This window comes from Monodelphis domestica, chromosome 4 (assembly GCF_027887165.1).
Source record: "Monodelphis domestica isolate mMonDom1 chromosome 4, mMonDom1.pri, whole genome shotgun sequence".
Lineage (NCBI taxonomy): Eukaryota > Metazoa > Chordata > Mammalia > Didelphimorphia > Didelphidae > Monodelphis > Monodelphis domestica.
Window position 1 is genome coordinate 430,515,984 of NC_077230.1, and position 24,559 is coordinate 430,540,542.

The 24,559-nt window shown below is 53.3% G+C and overlaps 1 protein-coding gene across 5 annotated transcripts; it reads right to left on the bottom strand.

Moving 5' to 3' along the window:
- Positions 1-232: 232 nt before the first annotated feature.
- Positions 233-24,301, bottom strand: LOC100618966 (zinc finger protein 665-like). Of its 5 annotated transcripts, XM_056825490.1 has the most exons (6): positions 15,612-24,301; positions 14,061-14,128; positions 6,644-13,857; positions 5,803-6,181; positions 3,440-3,521; positions 233-2,822 (listed from the first exon to the last, which is right to left on the bottom strand). In XM_056825490.1, the coding sequence occupies exons 4-6, from the start codon at positions 5,831-5,833 to the stop codon at positions 1,646-1,648; spliced, it is 1,290 nt and encodes a 429-aa protein (XP_056681468.1). In that variant the 5' UTR covers positions 5,834-6,181; positions 6,644-13,857; positions 14,061-14,128; positions 15,612-24,301; the 3' UTR covers positions 233-1,645. The 5 variants fall into 5 exon arrangements, with proteins under 5 accessions (XP_056681468.1, XP_016282432.1, XP_016282434.1 ...); XM_016426946.2 differs by lacking the exon at positions 6,644-13,857; XM_016426948.2 differs by lacking the exon at positions 5,803-6,181 and having other exon boundaries at positions 13,811-13,857.
- Between the last annotated feature and the right edge of the window lie 258 nt (positions 24,302-24,559).

The window sequence follows — 24,559 nt, forward strand, 5'->3', positions numbered from 1 at the left end:
GAGATCAGAGCACCAACTTGGGCCTCATGCTGGACCCCTGGACCCATCCTTTCCTTCTATCTGCTAGAGGTAACTGCTGGGCCTGGAGACCCGAATCCTGGAGTTCAAATCCAGCCTCAGACACAAGTTCTAGGATCCTGGATGAGTCACAGCTGTCAACCTCAGTTTCCTCATCTGTAAGATGGGGTTATCTTCTGAGGTGGCTCTAAGGATCCAGTGAGAGACTGGAAAGTAAATGCTGTTATCTTTACTGTTATTAGAGCAACTAGTACAGCAGCAGTCTTGGCAGCATGCAGAAGAGCTGGGTTCAAGTTCTGTGGCTGTGCATGCTCCATAGGGTGCTGGTGCCACCCTCCGATGGAAAAGGGCTGATGACCGTGGGCTGCACCTGCTCACACTCTCTAGGCCGCAGGGCACGTTGTTACATCCTAGCGGAGTCTGCTTGGCCCAGGGTCCATAAGACAAAGTGCCACGGGGGGAAGTTTCCGCCAGACTGGCAGCTGTCCCAGGTCTTCTTCACAGGGCTCTGTAGGCAGAGGGGGCCCAAGAAGCACCTCTGCATCCACACAGTCCAACTCAGTTCAATGAATGGCTGAATTGAAAGCGCTAGCAAGGATTCTGTGTTGACTGGGCAGGGATCGACAGCACACCTGCCAGATTGGCAGGCATGACACCTTGGCAGTCGAGGATGAGGCGGCTCAACGGGCATGAACGTAAAGGCCTCACACTGGGCTCCCATCCTACCCTCTGCCATAAGGTACAGGGTAGGATTCAGTCACTGGGTGAGCATAGGAGCAGAGCTTGTGCTGGGAACAGTGTATCGGGAGTAGTGATGACACCAAGAACAAGAGCTAGCATTTATATAGCATTTTAAGGCTTACAAAGCACTTAATAGAAATCGTCTCATTTTACCTTCACTCAATCCTGGGAGGTAGATGCTATTGTAATCCCCATTTTCCTGTGAGGAAACTGAGGCAGGCAACTAACGGTCACACAGCTAATGAGTGTCTGAGGCTGGAGACAATCCGGGTCTTCCTGACTCCAAGTCGCTTGCCTGTGACACTTTAGCTGGACCAAAGAATGTGTGAAGGGGAATGCCACATAATAAGTCTGGAAAGGCAAGTTAGAGCCATGCTGGGAGTTTCTAACAGATCTAACGTGGGGATAATAGGGAGTCACTGAAATGTAGCAAATATAGGAGTAACAGTGACTCCCTTCTGTTACAAAAATCACTTTGGTAGCTGGGTGGAAGATGGAATAGAAGCACAGAGAACCTTTAGGAATCAACGGCAGGAGGGGATGAGGGCACACAATGGGGTGGTGGCTGTGTGAGTACACAGAAGGGGACACACATGAGAGGGACAAGGGCAAGTGAGGATTCACGGATGACTCTGAGGACAGTGGTACCCTCAGGTGAAATAGGGAAGTTAAAAGGGATCGTCTTAGAGGTATAAACAATCAATTCTGCTTTGGGCGTGCCAAGTTTAAGATGCTGATGAGACATCCAGATAGAAATGTGCTGTTGGTGATATGGGTACTGGAGCTCAGGGGGCTGAGGTCAGGGATATAGATCTGGGAATAATAGAAATGATCATTTAAAGCCATAGAGGCTAGCAAGGTCACTGAAAGTCAATCTGTGCAGTCATTAGCAGTCCCTCTGATGTTGAGGAAGATCCCCATTCTGGCAGCAAGTCTTCCCACGTTCATCACACTCATCCGGTTTCTCTCCAGTGTGAATTCTCTGGTGACAAATCAGGTCAATGTTTTGGCAGAAGGCTTTCCCACACTCATTACATTCATAAGGCTTTTCTATAATATGAATTCTCTGATGTCGAAGAAATCGTGCTCTCATGTAGAAGACTTTCCCACACTGACTGCATCCATAAGGCTTTTCTCCGGTATGAATTTTCTGGTGTTTAGCATAGTCTGATACACGAAAGAAACATTTCCCACATTCATTACATTCATAAGGTTTCTCTCCAGTATGAATTCTCTGGTGACAAATCAGTTTTGTACTCAGAGAGAAGGCCTTCCCACACTCATTACATTTATAGCACTTCTTTCTGTTATGAACTATCTGATGTCGGGTAAGGTATTCTCTCAGGCGGAAGGCCTTCCCACACTGATTACATTCATAAGGTTTCTCTCCAGTATGAATTCTTTGAGTATAGTCCGGCCTCTGGGAGTGGCCTTTCTCACATTCATTGCTCTCACAGGGTTTTCCTCCTGTAAGTCCCCTCTGATGTGGAGTAAGTTCTCTCCCCAGGAGGAAGACTTTCCCACACTGATTAAATTCAGGCTTCTCTCCAGTATGGCACCTCTGATGTTCAATAAACTCTCCCATCCAGAAGAAGGCCTTCCTACATTCATTACATTTATACGGTTTCTCTCCAACATGACTTCTCTGGTGTTGAATAAGTTCGCCCATCCAGCGGAAAGTCTTCCCACATTCATTACATTCGTAAGGCTTCTCCCCAGTGTGATTCTTCTGATGTCGAACAAGCTCGCCCATCCAGCGGAAAGTCTTCCCACATTCATTACATTCGTAAGGCTTCTCCCCAGTGTGATTCTTCTGATGTCGAACAAGCTCGCCCATCCAGAAGAAGGCCTTCCTACAGTCATTACATTTATAAGGTTTCTCTCCAACATGACTTCTCTGATGTCGAATAAGTTCGCCCAACCAGAGGAAAGTCTTCCCACATTTATTACATTCGTAAGGCTTCTCCCCGGTGTGATTCTTCTGATGTCGAACAAGCTCGCCCATCCAGCAGAAGGTCTTCCCACATTCATTGCATTCATAAGGTTTCTGCCCAGGATGAATCCTGTGAAGGGAAGGGATGGATGAACTAGGCTTAAGAGGCGTTACCATATATCTAGTTCTGATTGACTTTCAATGTGTGGTACACTCTAAAGGAAAGCCCACCCATTACTTAGTTTCTCTCCAGTATGAATAGTCTTAGTTGGGGGCGGGGGGCGGGGGGCATGAGGGGGATGGTTTCTGGGCAACTGGGGTGAAGTGACTTGCCCAGGGTCAAACAGCTAGGGTGTGTCTGTCCACTCCTGAACCACTGAACAGCCTCCATCATTTCATTTTTTATGGATGGGCTAGGGCGGACGAGGTTCTCATACTGTATTCATGTGTTTTCTCTGGAAGATGCATTTGATTCAACAGACCCAATTTCCCAGATTTGGGATACTTAGAAAACATCTCTGTTCCACAGATTCTATTACACTGACTTCAGTCTACTTAGAATGGAAATGTATAGCCACTGCATTGATGGGGACTGCTCACCACCTATCCCCACTGGTGGGTACGTGGCTGAGTTTTCTCCGCCATCGAAGCTTGCCGAAACTGTTTCTCCCAAATTCCTGGATGCCTCCTCTTGCCTTAGCACAACACGCTCAGGCCTGTTTCAAGCTGAATATCCAGAAATCATACCTTGGGAGTCGTTTGAGGAAGGTTTCCATGGAAACACCCAGCTCTGGAGCTGTCTCCTTGGTTTTGGGTCGACTCTCCCAATCTGAAAGAAAGAAAAAATGTAGCTCTCTCCTGCCCCACTTCTCTTCTGCAGAAAAAGCAATTCGGGTCCCACTCGTGAGGCTAGACCAAATAGCCATTTACCACCTTTTCTCTATTTTATAATCATTGCAGTCTGTCCAAACCAGTTGCCCGCATCTTCACAAGGTTGTAATCCGTGACTATATCGTACACTAAATGAGGAAATGGAGGGTCAGAGAAACTTGGCCTAAAGCCACCCAAATAAGTGCTAGTGGTCAGTCCACCACAAGCATTGACTAAGCCCTCCTATGTGGCAGGCAAAAGCCAAGGAAAGGTAAAAACCAGCAGGGAGACGTCAGGCGAAACCCATGAGTCCATATGCTCAAGATGGCATCAAGGGGCCCAGGACAGGCAGAAGCAGTGTTTCAGTGGAGGTCTGAAGGAAGGCACGTGGGAGAGAGTTCTAGGCACGGGAGACAAAGAGCCAGTGAAAATGGCCTTTTGGGGGATGGAACGTCTTGGGGGAGCAACAAGCAGGGTCGCAGGGTTTTGGGGGGTACAGCAATGAATTGAATGGGCATATAGTGGCTAGAGTCAGGAAGATAACTTCAAATCTGGCCTCAGACCCTCTAGCTCCTCTCTGCCTCAGTTTCCTCATCTATAACAGGAGCTGGAGGAAATGGCAAACCCCTCTAGGATCTTGGCCAAGAAAACCCACAAAGAGTCAGAAACAACTGAACAGCAACGAATAATAAATTAGTTTGGGGCCCGTTGACGGAGACCCCCTCAGTCCAAACTCCAACACGATGGCGGTCAGCCCTGCAGTTAGGGCTGGACAAATGGGGAGGCGACAAGGCCCCAGGGAAATGGAGAAGGGGCGGAGCCTTGGGGAAGCCCCAGGTTAAATCTGGAGGAGGAGACAGTGACCAAATGCCCGAGGCCACACTGAGGCAGGAGACAAGGCGGATAACTGGAGGGAGGAGGGGGGAGGCCACCTCGCAGCACAAGGCACCCGAGGGACAGCAGAGGGGGAGGGAACTCGGGCTGGCCAATCGGCCCCGCTGGAGGCAGATCTCAGTTCTGTCTTCCCAGTGGGCCAGGCTACGCTGTCCGGCCCTCCCAGGACGTGCAGAGGTGCAGCCAAGCACCGACTCCAAGGACCCCGGCTCCCATACGCCAAGGCCAGGAAGCCAGGAAGGCTGATGAGGCAGGCGCCCCAAGGGCTTAGTCTGGCCGCCCCTCTGCCCTTCCAGCTGGGACTGTGGCAGGGCAGCCTGAGCCTGCCTCAGTGCTTGCCTCATGCCGGCGAGCGCCCTCCAGAGGCCAGAGCTGAGGAGGCTCGTGTCGGCCCCTGCCCTCCCGGAGGTCACCCTCTGCCCGGGAAGGAGGCAGGGAGGCCGGGTGGAAGCCCAGGGGCAGCTTGAGAGGCCCAGACGCGCGTGCCCCAAGGAAGGGGAGCAGCGCTGGGGGAGGAGGGAAAGCGGGGGCAGAGCGCGGGAAGGAGCTGCGCGTGCAGAAGCATTTCCAGCTTCCTCGGGAGCAGGAAGGGCCTGGAAAGCAGCGCCGCCTCCTCCTGCCATGGCCCCAAGGTCCGCCCCAGATCTGCCGCCATCTTCGCGCTGGCCCGGCCTCTCCTCCCAGGCTTCCCTCCCAGCTTACCTCCGGGCCCTTCTTCATCCTCACCAAGGCCGGCCCACTTGTCGCTCCTCCCCCCTCTGCAGGGGGACCCCTCACGACCTCAGAGCAACAGGCGCCCCCCGGGCCACTGACCAGACCCTCTGACGGCCCCCTCCCCCACTGTCCCTGGCAGCCTCACCCTTGACCCAAATCAGGCAGGCTTTCCCCCAGAAGCCCCTCTGGCCCCCTCCTGCCCATCGCCAGCCATTTCCTGCTCTGCTTGAGCGCCCTGGAAATTGGCCACTCCGGGAGCAGGGCCCGGGGGCGACCGGAAGGCTGCACGTGTCTGAGGCGGCTCCTCTCCTCCTCTCCAGCAGGCGGCTCCTGCCATTGTCCTGGCTCCCCCCTTCCCCGGGCCCTGGCCTCCCCGAGGTGACCGGCGTATTCCTGATGACCCGACTGCCTCTCCTTCGGCGCCCCTGATGGGGGTGCCCGGCTTCTCCCCGTCTCTTCTTCCCTGAGCTCCAGGCCCCACCGCGGCTGCCCCCGCCGTGTCTTGTCCCTGGCCCTCTCAAGCTCGTCTGTGGCGCCCCCCCCCCCCCCATCTCGTCCCTTCTGGCAAGCCGGCGACTGCGGGGGCCTTCTTTCTGCCATCCCCGACACAAGTCCCTCCCACTCCAGCGTACCTTCTACTGCACAGCCAAAGGCGTCTCCCATAAAGGGTGGCGTATAAACTCCCGACAGGAGCCGGGCAGGCGGGCGGAGGAGGGCCGGTAGAGCGGCTCCGCGATGCCAGATGCGCCAGGCAGGGGCGATCCCAGCCCGACAGGCCCGGAAATCAAGGGGCGGACCAGCAGCCTCAGTGCATCAAGAGCGAGGCGAGGGTCGGGGCTAAATGCCAGGAAAAGCAGCAGGATCCAGGAAGGCCTGGGACGGGCCCCGCTGAGTGCCGACCCCGGGGCAGGACTCAGCCGAGACACTGGCCAAGGAGGGCCACGTCCGACAAGCCTGGAGATGGGCATCAGCTGGGGATGGGCCAGAGGTCAGCCAGGAAAGCACGCAGACCTGGAAGACAAAAGAGGACGACTGGAGCCTCGGCTGTTCTCTGCAAAGACTCTGAGCCCGAGGAACAGATAAGGAACGCAGTTGAGAAGAGGAAGACGCGCCTTAGACGCTTAACGGTGTAAAGGGTGAAATTATGGCTGAGACTGAATGTACAATTAATTTAGGTCGTCATGTGTTTTATTTATAAAAGTCCTAATGAAAAACCCAAATAATAACATACCCAAGTCCACTGCCAAATTTTGTGGTGATTTAATTGAAAGTGGAGAAGATTAAGAAGAAGGAAGAAAAAGGAGTAGGTTTTTTTCTCTCCCTCTCCCCCCCCCCCCCCATTAGTATCGGGTGGGGAGATCAGGAGATAAGGGAGTAAGGGTTTGGAGTATAAAGGAGGAAGGAATCAGCCTGACCTGCAAAGGGGCTCAGCTAAGATGCCCGAACCTGAATCAGCTCAAGGGCAAAACTCACCACCCAACACTCCAAGATGTCTCAGCCAGAGTTGCCTCTGCAGGGAAAAAAGGAAGGGACAGGAAGTTCCGTGCCTTATATGGACGTTTTTACATCACTTTTCTGTACCAATGAGGTCTTAGCTTGACTCAGACCAGTGGTCTGTCCTTTTTTCTACACATCTGTTGAAGGCCATCTCCTCAGATAATTAAATCTTGAATTTGATGCAGACCTTCCTAATTTTGTTAAACTGAGTAGGGTGGAGAATGTAGAGTTTCCAAGACCTGATTCTGTTATTCCAAGTATCTCCATTGTTACTGATGTTACTGAATAGCTAAATCACATCTTCTAAAAAATGGTCTGATTAGGGTGGAATAATTTTAAATTTCACATGTGTATGTATCTTTTACACTGTGTTGTATGTCTGCAATATTGTCTCTAAGACAATTGCCTCCTAAGACTGGAAGGTGAATAGTTTTTTTAGTTTTCTCACATCATTTATATGCACTCTTCAAATGATAAACACTGAAGAAGTACTTGCAAAATGTTACAAAAGCAAAGATATGTACTGGTGAAATTTCAGAAATGGTTGTTTTCCATAGCTTTATGGTTAGTTAGCACCCATTGAAAAAGTAATGAAAATGTTTCCTCAAAAAAAAAGAAAGAAAATTCATATAAGAAAGAGAAACATACAATTCAATACAAAATCTCATTTTCCCACACATTTTAGATGCAAAACACTTTAAATAGTGTATTGATTTAAATACCATCTTCTAAAATCAGGGAGGCATAATTATTTTTGACAAACCTTAAAGTGTTAAAAAAATAAAACCCTGATTTTTGAGGGACAAAAAAAAAAGTCCACAAAGGGAACCATACAACCATAAATTATGCATGAATTTTTCACACATTATAAATGGCCTGAAATTCTCCCTCTGGCACTATTTTCTCTTAGAAGTAGGCCTAGAGGAGACTTACACATCTCACCATTAGAGATGCTTTTTGGACATCTGCCTATACAAGTTAACCCTTTCCCCCCTGCATATACATCACTATTAGGGGGAGATACTACTATTGCTTCCTATATACAGGAATTACAGCACAAACTACATGACCTTCATGAATCTGGAGCTGCAGTTCAAGCCGGACCACTAGACTTTTCTCTGCATGACCTGAACCCAAGAGATAAAGTGTATATTAAGAATTTCCAGCCTACTGGAGCAACCCAGCCTTCCTGGGAGGGACCATTCCAAATATTAACTACTCCAACATCTATAAAGATTGGAGAAAGAGATTCTTGGATTCATTGCTCACGTGTGAAGAAAGCATCTTCTGCTGAGACTGATTGACTGTCACATGTATTATATCATATGCATATCACATGCATTGAAGATAATAATCCATTGACAAGTGGGTGTCTTTTTCTAACCCAATGAATTCCTGAATTTTTTTCTCTTTTCTCTTTTTCCTTATTTTGTTATTTTTTCCTTTATTTTTTAAATATTTGATTTTTCCCTTTTCTCATTTCTGTGTACTCAAGGTACAATCAATATTCATTTTTATTCTATAATAATATAAAGTCTAAATATATATACTTGCTATAACATTAACATATACCCAAACAGCTTTAGTCTGTGGGAACCTGCCATTTATTGATAATTGTTATGGGACTGTGATTAATGTTTGTGTCTGATTCTAGGAACGGGATCAAAATGGAGCACAGACTTAACCTGAATAGTGCCAAAAGAGCACACAGGTCAACAAAGGAAGAACCAATCCAGGTAGGATTGATGCACTTCTAAGCCAATACAAAGGACTTGAACCGAGTGTGAGACTCAAGGTTGCAACGCTTGACATACGTTAAGATGAGGGACTCCTTGTATCCACACTCTTTGTGAAAATACTTACAGACGAGTACCAAAGGTTGCTTATCATCCTGGCTCCCTCTCTGTCCCGGAGAATGAAGGGAAAATCAGACCAGGGAATGACACACTTCCCTATCAAAATAAAAATCTGGTCCTTTTTTCTCTCCTATAGTATGGCAACTTCCTGTAGCCTTGGCTGCAAATGGGTAAGTGAAATATTACTGCATTCTGTCCTACAGACTTGTGGGATAGAAATTACTTAATTGGACCCTAATACAAGGGCCTGTGAGAAATTTATTCTTGCTTACTGAAAATTTTGTATACATAGATTTTTGATATTTTGATGCTGATTTTGAATTTTTCTTAAAATATATATATAAAAGGGTTTAATTTTTCTTTCATTATTTTTTCTTTCTTTGTTTTTGGTTTTAGTTTTGGTTTTGTTTTTAATTGACTCACACACCCCAACAGAGGGCAACGAGAGTTCCTGGAGGAACGGAGCGAGGACCACTGTGCGGTTTTTATTGAAGACGTGTCTTTAATGAATTCATTCAGAATCTCTGTCCATGGGGACAAGTTCCTCCTGCTCTCCCTCCCCCACAGCCAACACGCAATCCCCCAGGCTTTACTTGTGTCAGGTGAGCTGTGTGTGTTTAATCTTTTAGATCAAATGAGAACAAAAGTCAGAAGAGAAACGAGAGCTTTCCAGAGAAGAACAAAGGTGAGAAAACTTCAACTACTGACTCGGACAGTCCAAGTGGAGCACAGCAGAGACGAATGGGAGAATGGCATCCCAGACCACCGAAATACTAAAAGAAAAAGCTGATTTTCAAGGGAAATAATATAGCTAGAGCGGCAGAGGACCACAAGGTAACCCTTTCAGGACCAAACTGAGTCTGACCAACAAATAAACAATAAAGGAGTGAATAGCCTGAAGAGGATTATAGAGAAGCTACATAAGCAATTACCAGATAGTCCTCAGCTGCACATGGCACCTTTATAAAAGCTGACCCTGGCACACCTGCCTGGCTCAGTGGATTGAGAATCAGGCTTAGAGATGGGAGGTCCTGGGTTCAAATCTGACCTCAGATACTTCCCAGCTGTGTGACCCTGGGCAAGTCACATGGCCTAGCCCTTACCAATCTTCTGCCTTGGAGCCAATACACAGTATAGCCTCCAAGACAGAAGGTGAGGTTTTAAAATAATAAATAAATAAAAATAAAAACTGACCCTGTACTCAAGAATAGAACCATCACAAATGAATTCAGAAAATCAGAGATTCAACTTATCCTTTACTGATTACAGGGCACTAAAAATGACATTCAATAAAAAACGATGAAACATGAATTAGAGGCTCAATAACTGAACCCTAAAGAAGTGGCGCACCAAAGAACAAACTGAAGAGATACCATTAAAGATGATGACAACAAAAAGACTGCATGTCGACATTTTTTTTGGAATGCAACCAAAGCAGTCCTCAGAGGAGATTTTCTATCTCTAAGCACTTTTATCAACCAAAAAAAGGAAGAACAGTTGATGAACTGGGCAAGTGATTAAAAAAACCAGAAAACTGTCTTTTAATCAATGAAGAAGAAAAACAAATTCTAAAGATCAAAGGAGAGATCAATCAAACTGAGAACACTGACATGCCTTGTGAGGACGCGAGGTCCGCTTCTATCTCGATCAGAGCCATCGTTTTCTCTGGGCTCCGTCATGCTTTTTGAGTGCGGACCATCTTGGAAGGCTCGCGTTGCTGAGCCAGCAAGAAGAACACCAACACAGTCTCTGGGGAAGACTGTGAGACCTGAGAATTCACTTTCAGAATAGATTACAGGCACTTTTGGAGCACTTAAGAACCAGGTGGCACCATCCAGACCCAGCCTTGGCTAAAGCCGTAGTTGATGGCCCTGAAGGAAAGATACTGCAGGACATGTTCCACCTCCAACAGGCAGTCCCAAAACTACCGCGTGGACGGCTCGAGGGTTTCCTAAAGACAACAAGCAAAAATCGATCACGACATTCCTGTCTCATAATCTGGTGGGAGACCCAAGGCTAGGAAATCCCCAAAGATGAATGTGGCCCTTGTGGAAAATGGCAGAGGGAATTCTGCCATATACTGTGAGCCACACACCAATGAGCCAAGCTACATTTCCGAAAGAAGAAAAGACAATGAATTAACAAATAAACCAGGATTTGCTTTGGCAGGGAACTAAATTAGATACAGCAAAGAGGAAAACCAGACGATTAGGAGTCAAAGTGAAATATTAAGGAAGAAACAGGATTCCCAGAGACGAATTTGTCCCATGACGTGCCCACAAGACGACCAGCTAAAAAACGAATATCGATACAAAATGTACAATGGCGTAACAAGAAACAGAGACCCTAACCCGGTCTCAGGAAAGCAAATGAACAAACGAGCCATAAATGAGCCGGCAAGGAAAAGCGTTGGAACCAGATGGATTTACGTGTGAATTCTGAGATGATTCAAAGAATAACGACAAACAAAAACCTCTGGGAAAGAAGGGGTTTCTTTGCCAAATTCCTTCTCTAACAGAAATGCGGCACAGATAAAAGAGGGAAATGACAAACCAAGATCCCTGGTGAATACTGACTCAACGCGTTTGACTGTCAGCAAAGATTACGGTCCACGAATGCCGAGTGGGTTCAAGATGAGAAAACTAGCAACAGGACAGACTCATCAAGAATCACGCGGGTGTTCGATCCCGTCACCGGGCCCGAGAAGGCTTCTGGGAAAAGACGAGGAAGCAGGACGTGGCCCTTCCTCTAACGGGCCAAGAAATTTAAACTCAAACCACGAGCCAGTCGGCTCTGACTGGGTGTAAACGAAGGGGATCCACAGCGCTCGATGTAGCCAGAAGAAGAAGAAACGGAGGGAGCCGCGCGGGTCGCTCCTTTTGGATTTCCTGCCCACTAGAAAAGCGCAACGCCGCGGGCGGGCCTCCCAGGGCTGCCCGGCAATGGCGGGAGGCGCAGTGGCGGACGGAGGCATCCTCTGCATCTCGCCGAGCTCTGAGCACTCCCCGGGGGGTGCTTCGGCGGCCTTCAGGCCCCTGGAAGAAGCTGTTCTCGTCCTCCCTTTCCTCCGGAGGAGGCCCCAGCCCAAGGCGCTGACAGGCGGGCAGCCCATCAGCTGGATGGGGCTGGAGGCCGGCTACAGCTTCTTGGGGCCACAGATGAGAGTTGAGGGAAAGCACCGGGAGGTCCTGGGTTCCAATCCGGCCCTGGCCCAGCCCTCACCACTCTTGTGCCTTGGAGGCGATCCACAGTCCGGACTCCATGCTGGAAGGGGAGGGTTAACAACAAGCAAACACCGCAGGATCGGGGGTGGGGGAGAAGCTGCCAAAGGGTGCAGGCTGAGGAGGAGGGGAGGAGGCTCCCGGCAGAGAAGCCGTTGGAGAAGCCAGTATCTGCGGCCAACTCCTCCCGGCCCGGAGGGAGGAAGGCGCAGTCGGGCCGTCCTTCCTTGTCCTTCCTTCTCCTAGTTCGGGGTCGCGCCCTTCCAGTGAGAGCGGAGAAGTGACCACAGCGACAAGCGTCTGAGGCTGGATCGGAACTCGGCTCTTCCCCGCCAAGGCCAGAGCTCAATTCAAATACAGCAGAGCAAAAGGCAGGCCCTGGCAGGGCCTCAACAGGCAGGCTTCTTCCAAAGAGGGATCGAGCCCGAGGACGAGCGGAAAGAAGGGCAGATTCGCCAACGCCGGGCTTCCCCTTCACACGTCAGACCGAAAAGGCGGGAAGAGCCATTCGGGCCTGGAGGCGGGGGCAGGGCTGGACCGCGCAGGGGAGGGTCTGCAGTGGAGTCAGTCGAGTCCCGATGGAGGACTCCAAAGCAGACAGTCCCACCGGCAGCCAGACTCGCGAAGCACCTCCTGGTGCCTCCTTCCTGTCTGGGCAGGAAGAGGCGGGCATTGTCCGGGCCTGGGCAGGAAGAGGCGGGCATTGTCCCGGCCTGGGCAGGAAGAGGCGGGCATTGTCCCGGCCTGGGCAGGAAGAGGCGGGCATGGCAGGACCTTGGAGGCCCTCATTCCTGGGGGGGGGGGGAGAGGACAGACCAGCAGGACGTGGGAGAGACGAGAAAGCAGACGGATCCAGCCTCCCCTTTGACCCAGGGCTACGTCAGAGGGAGCTGAAGAGCCGAGGCCGGGGGCTGCCCGCCCAGGGGACCCGGGGCCATGGAGGAGCCCACAGCCGCCCGAGGGGGCCGGAAACCTGTTCGGGCCCGTCGGAGCAGAACCAGGAGGAAGCTCGAGGCGTTCCGAGCGTTTCTGGCTCATTCGACTCTGTGTCTGCCGCGAGGGCTTCCCCGGGGTGCAGATGGGCCCCAGAAAAGGCTATTCCTGGCCCGACTCCCCTCCCCCGGGCAGCCTTCTCCAGCGCGCCCCCTTCCGCAGCAACTGTCCGTTGAGCTCGTCCCGGCTCCGATCGGGGCCCAGAGCCCATCGCGGGGCGCCCGTCCCCGCCCCAGACGGGCTCGAGGGGCTCAGCGCGGCTGCCGGGGCGCTCGAGGGACCCAGAAAGAACGACAGAGCAAAAGAGCACTCAGGGCGAGCAGGAAGACGACGGATGGACCTTGCAGAGACAGAGGGGCGGCGAAGGCTCGCCGGGGTTCAAGGCCGCCCAGCTGACCTCGGACAGGTCACGAGTCCCCGCGTTCCTCTTGCCTTGCCATAGGTGAGGCCGGACGTCTGCCGCCCCCTCCGGCGCCGGCTTTGGGCCACCCAAGAACTGGCAGCCTGGGCGCCCCGGCCGGCGTCAGGAGGACCCCCAAGACGGCCCCGCCGGGCAGGCCTGTCCTGGGAGTGCTCCAGCATCACCTCCAGGGGTGCCCCCGCTGCTCCGGGGTCAAGGTCCAGCCCCGTCCGGAAGCCCAGCGATGCTGACCCGCACAATGCATCTGGCCAGACTGAGTGACCAGCCCCGGGCCGGCCCCCCCAGCCCCCCCTTCCTCTTTACCCCGCAGGCTGCGGCTTGGCACCCTGGGGGGACGCGCAGGAAGGAGCCGGCCTGCAAGCGGCACTCCAGAGGCCGGAAGACGCCGGAGGGGGCGGGAGGTTCCCGGAGCCACATCCTGGGGCAAGCCGGGGCCCAGGGAGAGGCCAGGGGAGGGCGGGAGCCCTCGGGGAAGAACTCAGGCAGAGGCGCCAGCAAGGGCCCCCCCTGCCCCTTCCCCCTGCCTCCCCTCCCTCCCTTCCCCCCCTCCAAGGAGCGAGACTTGGAGCCCGTCGGGGGTCTCCATAAACGTGGGGGGGGGTCCGCCAGGGCGGCTCCGGGGAGGAGGGGGGAGCCGGGCCGGCAACCACACCTGCCCTTCACTGCTCTCTTCCATCGAAGCCCGTCCATCCGTCAAGCCTGCGGAGACACGAAGCGGTCATTCGGGGCCTCGCGCCAAGGGAGGAAGGGAAGGGCTGCGGGAGGGGGGAGGGGGACCCCCTCCAAGGCTGGGCTCTGCTCCTGGCTCGGGGGGCCCAGGAACGCGCCTCCCTCCCCTCTAAGATGGGGGGCAGCGTGGGGGGCTCTAATCCCTCGGCTGGACCCCCCAGACTCCCACTCACCTGCAGGGGCTCCGCCGGGCTTGTGGCAACTGAAGACGGATGGACAGACGGCCAGGCAGAAGTCGGACCTGGAGGGTTAGAGCGGGGCACAAAGAGGGGGCTGCGCTGTCTGCTGTGCCAAGCACCACGCACGCCCTCCCACGTCCACGTGTCCTCGGGAGCAGGAGGGGAAAGAGGGTCCGCCTGAAGCCAAGCGCCCAGAAACATCCCCCCAAGAAGAGCCCAGAAACGTCCCCCAAGAAGTGCCCAGAAACGTCCCCACAAGAAGCGCCCAGAAACGTCCCCCAAGAAGCGCCCAGAAACGTCCCCCAAGAAGCGCCCAGAAACGTCCCCCAAGAAGCGCCCAGAAACGTCCCCCAAGAAGCGCAGAAACGTCCCCCCAAGAAGCGCCCAGAAACGTCCCCCAAGAAGCGCCCAGGCTCCCTATCACCCCCCAGCTGCAGCCTGTCCTCTCAGAAAGGAACCTGAGCTCTTCCCTTAAAGGTGTTCTGGGGTTCCCCGTACTTGTCCCCTCTGCACCTCCCTCACTCCTCCATGTCCTCCTAAGAAGGACCCACCGAATCTCCTGATTGTCTCTGGAGGGAGGGAGGAAGAGAGATAGAGAGACAGAGAGAGACAGAGAGAGGGAGAGACAGAGAGAGAGGGAGAGACAGGGAGACAGAGAGAGAGAGACAGAGAGACAGGGAGACGGAGAGAGAGAGAGAAGGAGAGAGACAGAGAGAGGGAGAGACAGAGAGAGAGGGAGACAGAGAGAGAGGGAGAGAGAGAGGGAGGGAGAGAGGGAGACGGAGAGAGAGACAGAGAGAGAGAGAGAAGGAGAGAGACAGAGAGAGGGAGAGACAGGGAGACAGAGAGAGAGGGAGAGACAGGGAGACAGAGAGAGAGACAGAGAGAGAGAGAGACAGAGAGAGAGAGAGAAGGAGAGAGGGAGAGACAGAGAGAGACAGACAGACAGAGACAGAGAGAGAGAGAGAGAGAGAGACAGAGAGGGAGACAGAGAGAGAGGGAGAGACAGGGAGACAGAGAGAGACAGACAGACAGAGACAGAGAGAGAGGGAGAGACAGGGAGACAGAGAGAGAGACAGAGAGAGAGAGAGACAGAGAGAGAGAGAGAAGGAGAGAGGGAGAGACAAAGAGACAGAGACAGAGAGAGAGACAGAGAGAGAGAGAGAAGGAGAGAGGGAGAGACAGAGAGAGACAGACAGACAGAGACAGAGAGAGAGAGAGAGAGACGGAGAGAGAGAGAGACAGAGAGGGAGACAGAGAGAGAGGGAGAGACAGGGAGACAGAGAGAGACAGACAGACAGAGACAGAGAGAGAGAGGGAGACAGAGAGAGAGACAGAGAGAGAGAGACAGAGAGGGAGACAAAGAGACAGAGGGAGACAAAGACAAGAGACAGACAGACAGACAGACAGACAGACAAAGGCAGAGAGAGGCAGAGAGGGGGGGAAGGGAGGAAGGAGGGAAAAGAGGGAGGAAGGGAAGACGGAGGGAGGGAGAGAGGCAGACTCAAGGCAGGGTAGCCTCCCCACAGCCCCTCCCGGACTGACCTGGCCAGACACGGGGAGCCTCCGGAAGGTAGCACACTGGCAACAGCGGCAGCGGCAGCAGCATAAACAGGAGAAATCGGACGTGACGTCACGGTGATCCCAAGCAGCCGGAAGTGGTTGCGCAATGCCTTCTGGGAATAGTAGTTCTGGGATTGAGCCGTTCAGTGCGCTTGCCCAGAAGGGGGAGCCCTTGGCCTGAGGAACCAAGAGGGCACGAGGCCACCGGCAGGTAGTGGTGAGCAGCTCGGCCCGGGCCTGGCTTAGAAGGAATCAACGTTCTAGAGCGCCTGCCGGGTCTCTCCTAGCACCTACGGCTGGCACGAAGAGGGAGGTACGGAATGAGGGTCAGCCTAGAAAGGCCACCAGCCTGTGTGTGATCTTAGCTGTGAAGCCCCCAGGAGCCAACAGCCGTCAGTCAGCCAGTCAACAAGCATTTGTTCAGTGGAATCGGGCTGGGCCCGGAGCCATTGCAGAAGTGCACAGAGCCCGGCCGTCTCTTCCTCTTCCTCCTGCGCCCCCTCCTGGTGGAGCTGGTGGGCTGAAGATGCCTCGTGTCCTCTGACAGGAAGCCTGAGCCTTTGGGGCTGAGGGCGCAGGTAGCGGGCATGGAAAGCCCCCGTGGGAAGAACAAGAGACCCCACAGGGCCCGGAGCCAGGCCGTCGGGCACCTGGAAGGCTGGCCTGCCGGAGCTCCCAATGGGGCCAGGCGCCATGCGCGGGCCGAAGGGCTGCTCCGTGCAGAGGGCAGGCCCTGGGACCAGCAGCCACTGAAGACAGAGGAGAGGACAGCAGGAGACACAAGTCCGGGAAGGCGCTCCTTTTTGAGAGTCCATTTGGCGTCGTCCCAGAGAGACCATCTGAGGGCTTACAACATGCCTGAGCTCACTTCACCCTCCTGTTCCCGTTTCACAGATGAGCAGTTACAGAGGAAGTGTCTGGAGCAGGATTTGCCCTCAGATCTTCCTCCCTAAGATCCAGCATTTTATCCACACAAAAGAATGGCTGCGACACCACAGGGAGAGCGAATCACAAATGGGAAGACCAAGGCCCAGCATGAGTGGCTCGGCCGGTGTCCGGCTGCTCATCGTCCTCAAGGATGGCCTTTGAGCCTACGTGTCCAAACCCCAGACAATGTTCTTTCCACGGGGCTCTCTGCCTCTGGGCTAAGGACGTGGGGAGCTGCGATGCCAGAGAACTTTGGTTGCAAAGGGGAGAAGATGGGCCGGCAACGCATGGTAGGAAGGATCAAGAACAGGCTTGGGGGGTTTGTCGCCGGCTTTCCTAGCACTCGAGTCTTTAGCGAATATGAAGGCAGAGGACTTCCAGAGGGGACGAGGTCCAGAGTAGGCAGGAGGAAATGGGCCCGATTGAGGAAAGGTGGGCAAGGATGCTGAGAACTTCTGAAGGAGGGGGCAGGGAAGAAGCCTGTGGCCACAACTTCTACTGGGAATAAGGAGTCTCTGTCATCACCAAGCGTGTACAGGCGGGAATGGAGGAAGTCAAACAGGAGATGGAGGTAGCCGAGTGGCAAAGCAGGAAGAGGACCCCTGCTTGGTCCCGAGGCTCTGCATTCTGTTGCATTCTTTTATTTTCAGGCAAGGCTGTGTACGCTCTGGCCGATGTCCGCCTCCTCATGTTCATGATATTCAGGAGCATTTACCTTCATTGGGCTTCCCTTCAATGTTCTCGGATGTTGAGTGAGTTGTGTACTCTGGGAAAGGATCCCCCACAGTCGGGACATTCATAAGGTTCCTCCCCAGTGTGAACTGTCTGATAGGAAATAAGGGAGGAGTTACATGTGAAGGCCTTCCCACTGTAAGGGGTACATTTAGAGGGTTTTGACTAATATGTTATCCTTATGGTCGTCAGGGATTAATTCAAATCCCAATAAAAGTTCTCAAGTCAGTTTGGAAATTTTATGGTGGTTTAATTAATATTGAGGGAAGGAATTAAGAAGAAGAGAGACAGAAAAGGGTATAAGATTTCTCCGGCCTAGCCAGAGCCGAGGGAAGTTCAGAGACCTCAGCCATGAGGCCTCCTCCAAGATGAGGGGCCTCCTAGGGGGATAACCTTTAGGAAAGGTAAAGAAAAACAAGGAATCAGCCTAAACTCTGAGAGATCAGGGAAGACACCTCACCTGACCCACACCAAGATGCCTGTAGCACACCAGGCATGTTAGCATCTGGGAAGTATGATTGAGGTATTGATATTGTATTTCCAGACACACGGTCAGACCTCTTCGTGGTCATTGTATGGAAAGGGATAGGCCGAAACACTAGCAAAGGATGGACCTTGACTGACCACACTGCCTCAGGGCCACACTGCTTCTGCTGGGACTGGTTGGATTAATCCCCACCTCTTTGATCTCATCATTGTCAGTTCAACCAATGTTAAAACCTATGTCATATTACGTATTTGTTGATCCACAGTCCTAAAACCTTCAATAAATACTAGGGGACTCGCACCAAACGCTCTCTTACAAACTCTCTTTCTAGCCCTTTACTAGCTCGCTCTAACTAGCTCTCTCCCCCTTCACTTCCTCCTCAACTCTCTCTCACTCTTACTCTTCTTCCTTCTCTCCTCTTACCTCTCTTGCTTCACTATATCTCTTTCATAGCAATGCTGTCGCCAGTGCTTCCTATTGCTATAGGAGGTACCAGGGAGTTGAGACTCCCCCCTTTTTCTAGTGATGCTATCACTCCCAAAGCAGACTCTCTTGTCTAGGGGTATCAAGGGGTTGGTACTCCCCACCTATTCTCTTGTTCCTCTTATTTCCTTGGAGTTCACATTACTCCCATGTGTTTCTACTTCTACATTTGAGTCATTATTATTCTCCCATTTCCTTAGCCTCCTCTCCCCTCCTCAAGTTATTACCCACAGATAAATGTTGTAGGACTCCCGTGGGGGGTCACTATAATGCCAAAACACTGCCATAAGCCACACTGATAGTCGAACCCATCATCCCTGATGGAGAGACCCTGAGCTCAACACCTCCACAATGTGACAAGAGCCCAGAGGTCTGTGGCTTTGCACATGTCTGTTGGAGGTCATATTCTCAAATAATTAAATTTTGATCTATGCTGCAGCCCTTCCTAAATTCTGTTAGGACTGAGTAGGGTGGAGATTGCAATTTCCAAGACTTGGTTCTGTCATTCCAAGTATCTCCATTGTATCAATTCTAAAATCAATCATGACTCAAAGAAATTCCTGTTCTGTGCTTAAGCATAGGTCAAAGCCCTTTCCATTGTTCAGCAAAAGGTTTCTGTCCTAAAGTAATCTCAAGAAGGGAGGAGGAGGAACCTCCCATGCCAATGGGGTTCACATTCCAATAGCCAAGACCCACTATCAATAGGAAATTTTTCAAGTATGAAATTTCCAACATTTATAAGTCTAAGAAATTTTAAGGTTTACAGCCATCAAAGAGCACCCGGCAAGAGGAAGTCCAGCAAATATATAGACCGCTTTTACATCACTTTCCTGCGTCCCACATGTACCAGTGATCTCTTAGGCTTGACTTAGGACAGCCCAGGGGTCTGTCAGCTGTTTCTGATTTGTCACTTGCTAGCACATGTCTGTGATAGGCCAACCTTCTCAATTCTTAACCCTTAAAAAGGGGTGTAGACATTCCTGTTTTTGTTAGACTAAGTAGGATGGAGCAATCTAAAGTTCACGCCACATTCACTACATATATACAATTTCTCTCCAGTGTGAGTTCTCTGATGGGCAGTCAGCTATTTCCTCAGGTGGAAGGCCTTGCCACACTCATTACCATCATATGGCTTCTCTCCGCTATGAATTCTACAATGAGAAGTGAGGGATGAGCTTCGGTTAAAGGTCTTCCCACATGCCTTGTCTTCACAAGCTTTCTCTCCTGCCAAACCACTCTGATGAGAAGCAAATTCTATCCTCTGGCGGGCAGTTTTCTCACATTCATAGAATTCATCAAGTTCTTCTCTAGTATGAATACTCTGGTGCCTAGTGAGCTGTTTGCACCAGGGGAAGGCTGTCCCACATTCCTGACATTCCTAAGGTTCCTCCTCAGTGTGAATTGTCTGATGGGAAATGAGGGAAAAGCTTCCCACATTGATTACACTGTGCTGGTTTTCCTCCTGTGTGACTACTCCAATGCTGAGTAAGTTCTGTTCTCTGGAGGAAGATCTTCCCACACACGGCATTCATAAGACTTTTTCTCTCCAGTGATACTGAGAAAGCCGACTTCCCACAGTCACCACATGCAAATGGCTTCTCTCCAGTGTGGATCTGATGATGGGAAATAAGGGATGTGCTGCAGCCAAGACCTTCCCCCAGTCACTGAATTCATGTTGCTTTGTGCTAGTGTGAAGCCTGTAAGAGGAGCTACGGAATAAGCCACAGCGGAAGACCTTCCCACAGTTGTTGTGTTCACTGAATCTCTCTCCAGAATGTTTACTCCCAGCTGTTTACTACGCTGCATGTTCTGGGGGAAAGACTCCTCCCATTCATCATATTTAGGGGATTTGGCCCTGGGTTGAACTGCCTGGGGGAGAATAACAGCTGAGCTATGATTGAGGGTTTTCCCACATTCGTGACACTGAGAAGCCAGCTTCTTGGAAGTTTCCATTACAGAGACTGAGACTGGAATATGGACTGAAACTCTGCTGAGGAAAATCACCAGGCCCTAAAGCAGCCCTTCGACCATCTCGTCTACGCTCAGACCCACCCACTTTACTGGGGATGTTTCTTTGGGTGACTTGGCCTTGCTCAGGCTTGTCCTCCAGGATAAGCCAAGAGCACCTTCCCAGGTTTCTCTTGGGCTGAAAACAAAGGCATCATTCTGTGTGAGTCTCTCTGAAGATGACTGTTCCACACAAGGGCCCTGCTTGGAAAATGGCTCCATGGTTTCAGGCCCAGTAACCCGATCTGAAAGAAATTGTTAAGAACAGAAATAGTGCCTGGAACCACCTGCTGCTCTAGCCTTTAAAGCTGGGAAGGGAGAGAGGATGTTGGGGATTCAAATTCTCGCCAACATTTGCTGACCACAAATCCACAACCCTCAAAATGTCCTTGCTTGAAGTACGTGGCCTGTCAGCCTAGCAGCCCGTAATCGCTCCTTTCTTCTCTAGTCAAACTCCTTCAAAGGGCTGTCTCCAGTGAAGGTTCCTTTCCTCTCGTCCTCTAGAACTTTCTCGACTCCAGTTTCCCGCCTCCTCTTTCCTCTGAGACTGTTCCCCAAAGTGACCAGATCCAATGGCCTTTTCCCAGACCTCATTGCTCTTGGCCTCTCCACAGCCTAGGCCCTTTGATCACCCCCTCCTCCCTGGGCTTCTGGGTCCCTCCTCTTAGTTCTCCTCCTCCCTCTCTCGCTGCTCCTTCCCGGACCTCTACGGCCTCCAGGCCTTCATCTAGACCCCACTGGGTACCGAGGGCCCTCTGGAGTGTCTTCCTTGGCGATTTTGCCAGCTCCCATGGACTCAATAATCATCTCTAGACAAGCGGTTGCCAGATCTATTTCCCAGCTGTAACCTCTGCAATGAATGGGATTCTCTGGCCCCAGCATGTTAAGGGTTCAAATACTCAGTGCTGAATCTGTTGCTCAAGACTGCTAAGTAGCCAATGGATTCCCTCAGTCACCACCAAAATGTAAGAGAGGCACCGAGAGAGCAGAGGCTCGGGAGCCAGCCAAAGGGATGGTGAGGCAGGAAAGCTAGGCTCACAGGAGTGCAATTCCTTTCTAGGCCCCCCTTTCTCCTCCGACACTGCTGCCACCCTCATTCACCCCCTCCAGCGTCCCCTCTTTACCTCCAGGATGAAGTAGAAAATCCTCTCCTTGGCATTCAAGCCCTTCCCTAACCTCCAGCCCCTCAGCCTTTGCAGCCTCCCAACACCTGACACTGCCTCGAAGAACTCTGAAGCAGGGAGCCTGACCTCTTGGCTGATCCATGAACTACTCCATCCCGACTCTGCCTGGGCACCAGGAATGCTCTTCCTCCCCCACTCCCTGACTTCCTCCAAGTTCCTGTTAAAATCCCACCCCTCGGTGCTAGAGCCTGCCCTCTGGCGATTATCCAGCCAGTTTTCTAGTACTCGGCAAGAGGCCTCTGTGGGCACACAGTAGGTCCTCAAGACCTACTTGTTGCCATGGCTGCCCTCAAGCGGGCGACGCTCTAGAAGGAAGTTGGGGAAACGGAAAAATTCTAGCGAGGCAGCGGCTGCACTTCCCAAATAAGGACGCCAGAAACTCACTCAGGGCCACACAGCCAGGAGGCGGGAGCAGGGCTACCCCCGTCTCAGAGCGTGCCGCCGGGGGATCGAGGGAGCGTTTGGCCAGGATCGGGCCTCGGAAAGCAGGGACACAAAGCGTGAGGTGATACGGCCCCAGCGAGGCCCGTCCCCGCTGCTGAGAGAGAAGTCTGTGCTGGAGCCGGGATCTCCTCCGGCCACCGCCTTCGGCCGGCCCTCGGCACCTCGGGGCTTGGACTTGGGCCTGGGCCGCACGCTGGGCCGGGCCTGAGAAATGGAAACTGGAGCCGACCTGGCACGGCTTCCTGTTTGAAGGAGGAACCGAGCAGCAGAGCTGGAGAGGCCCCAGTGGCTCCGGAACGGAAAATGGGCTGCCACGTGGGCCAACAGCCAGAAGGCCTCGGAGTCCGCGAATAGGCACAGGGGCTGTGAAAGAGGGCCAGGGCTGGACGCCAGAGCCGATGGGGCCTCAGAATGGCGGTGACGAGCTGCAGAGAAGCCGGGACCCTGCACAGGGGAGGGAGGAGGAAGAAGAGGAGGAGGAAAATGAGGAAGAGGAGGAGGAGGAGGAAGTGGAAGAGGAAGAGGAGAGAAGAGGAGATGGAGGAGGAAGAGGAGGAGGAGACTTATGAGGTGAGCTAGACGTGAAAGCGAGGAGATGAAGGGGAGGGCAGGCCACAGGCTGGCTGGCTAGATGGAGAGCCAGGCAGTCCTGGGTTCAAATGGGTCTCAGACCCTTCCCAGCTGGGGGAGCGCCGGCAAGCCACTTCACCTCCAGAGCCTCGCCCTCGCCGCTCTGGAACAACTACACGGGCTCAGGTTAGAGAAGCCCGAGTACCCAGAGACGCGTGCTAGACGCGAGCTCCGTGGGCAATGGAGAGGCACTGGGCCACCCGGGCCTGCTGTGCAGAGGCCCCGGGAGCCCAGCTCCAGCTGGCACTCGGCTGCCCCTTTTCCTCAGTGCCGTGAATTGCGCCTGTTCCTCTCCCTCCCGGCCTGCAAAAGCCCTCGTCCTGGGGGGCAGCACTCTGGACCCCCGGGCTGAGGAGAAGCCGCGGGACAGCTCTGTGGTCACCCTGGAAGCCAGGCTGGGATCACGGCCCCAAATCTTGAAGTGCTGCGGAGGAAGGGTAGACGAAGGCTTGTGGCTAGAGCTGGCGACCACGGAAGGCAGCAGGAAAGGCAGGAAGTGAAATGAGCGGCACCCTGAGGTGGAGCTTCTGGGCAGCTGCTGACCACTCTGGGAAGAGCCTGGGGGAGGGGGGGGCAGTCTCCCAGAGAAGATGCTCGGGGCTGGGCCCCTGACTACCGCTGTTCCCCTTTGGCCGCCCATCTAGCCCCAGAGGGAGCCCGGGATCCTGGGGTTTCTGCTGGGAGGTCCACGCTGGGGAGCAGGAAGAGAGGGCGGGCCTAGGAAGTGCCCTCGCTGCAGCCAGAGCGCACTGTCACTTTCCTCCTGCCCTTTGCGGGCTCTGAGGCAGGATTCTAACTCGGGTCTTTGGATCTTGGGCTCCGCCCGGGAGGCTGTCCAAGTTAAGACAAAGCGCTTCTGCAGGCCCCTGGAGCTAAGGATTCAGAGAAGGAGCTGAGGCAGGGAGCGGCTTTCCCAGCTGCCCCCGAGCTCGGCTCTCTCCGGCTCTCTCCGGCTCTCCCCCGCCAGCTCCTGCGCCAGACAATCCTCTGCCCCTTCTCACTGGCTTCCCCCAAGTCAAGCCCGAGAAGCCACCCATTGGGCAGCAGAGGAAACAGGGGCCTGCGGAGCTTCCCCTCGCTCCATCACGGGGGCCCCCAAACAAGTGGGGGCGGCCTCCCCCGGGCACGCAGTCCTGGAGCTCTCCAGGCGCTCCCGGAAACCCCAGTTTGGGCGGTCTGGGTTCAAGTGGCCGCCTTGGAGCAGTCACCTGACCCCGGGGGCCTCTGAGCGCCAGGAAAGGGGAGGGGGGGCCAGACCGAGGCTCCCCGTGCGGCCTCCAGGTCCCCATCTGGGTTCACCCCGGCAGCCTCAGGAGCAAAACCAAGTCCCGGCTGCTGTGGGGGGCGGAGTTCCCAGGAAAAGCCCGCTCACCTGCGGGGTCATGGGGGCGGCGCGGGGAGGGAGGGTTGACCGGAAGCGGAAGCAGCACTTACAATGCAGTGTAGGCAGGAAATGGCGAGGCCAGGGAGTGGGGGGGGGGGGGGCCACAGAAAAGCCAAAGGTCAGGGTCCAGGTGGCAAAGGTAGCAGCTGCTCCAGGCACCGGAAATGATGGCTTTCCCTGGCGGAAGTGACACACGCCTCCGTGCTTGTTACCATGGAAACAGGGTGAGGTGCCTGAGAGGGAAGGGAGAGCCGGAAACAGAACCTCTCCGGAAAGTCGAGCATTTATTAAGCGCCACCGGTCCGCTGGAGAGCCCGGGAGGGCCCTCACTTGTGATCCCCGTCCTTGTGGTTGTTTAGTCATTTCGGCGGCCTGAGATCCCTCTCCAGTTCATTTAACACATGGGGAAACTGTGGCGAAGTGAGGCGACTGGCTCAGGGCCACCCAGCTGGGAAGCCTCTAGGCTGGAATTGAATTAGTCTTCCTGACCCCAGGTTCTGCTCACTTCCTAGCTGAGTTACTTGGCCTCTCCCAGCCTCAGTTTCCTCATCATGAAATGGGGAGCTCCCAAGGCTGCGGGAAAGATGCAAGGAGAGGATTTCTGCCCAGCACATGGCGAGCCCTCAGTAAAGGCTCTTCCCGGCCCCCTGCA

Coding starts and splice junctions, on each gene's coding strand:
- LOC100618966 (XM_016426946.2), bottom strand. CDS start 5,833: ATGGGAGACGCCTTTGGCTGTGCAGTAGAAG. Junction 3,522..5,802: donor CTTTGGCTGTGCAGTAGAAG/GTACGCTGGAGT, acceptor TCTTTCTTTCAG/ATTGGGAGAGTCGACCCAAA. Junction 2,823..3,439: donor TTCCTCAAACGACTCCCAAG/GTATGATTTCTG, acceptor TTCCCTTCACAG/GATTCATCCTGGGCAGAAAC.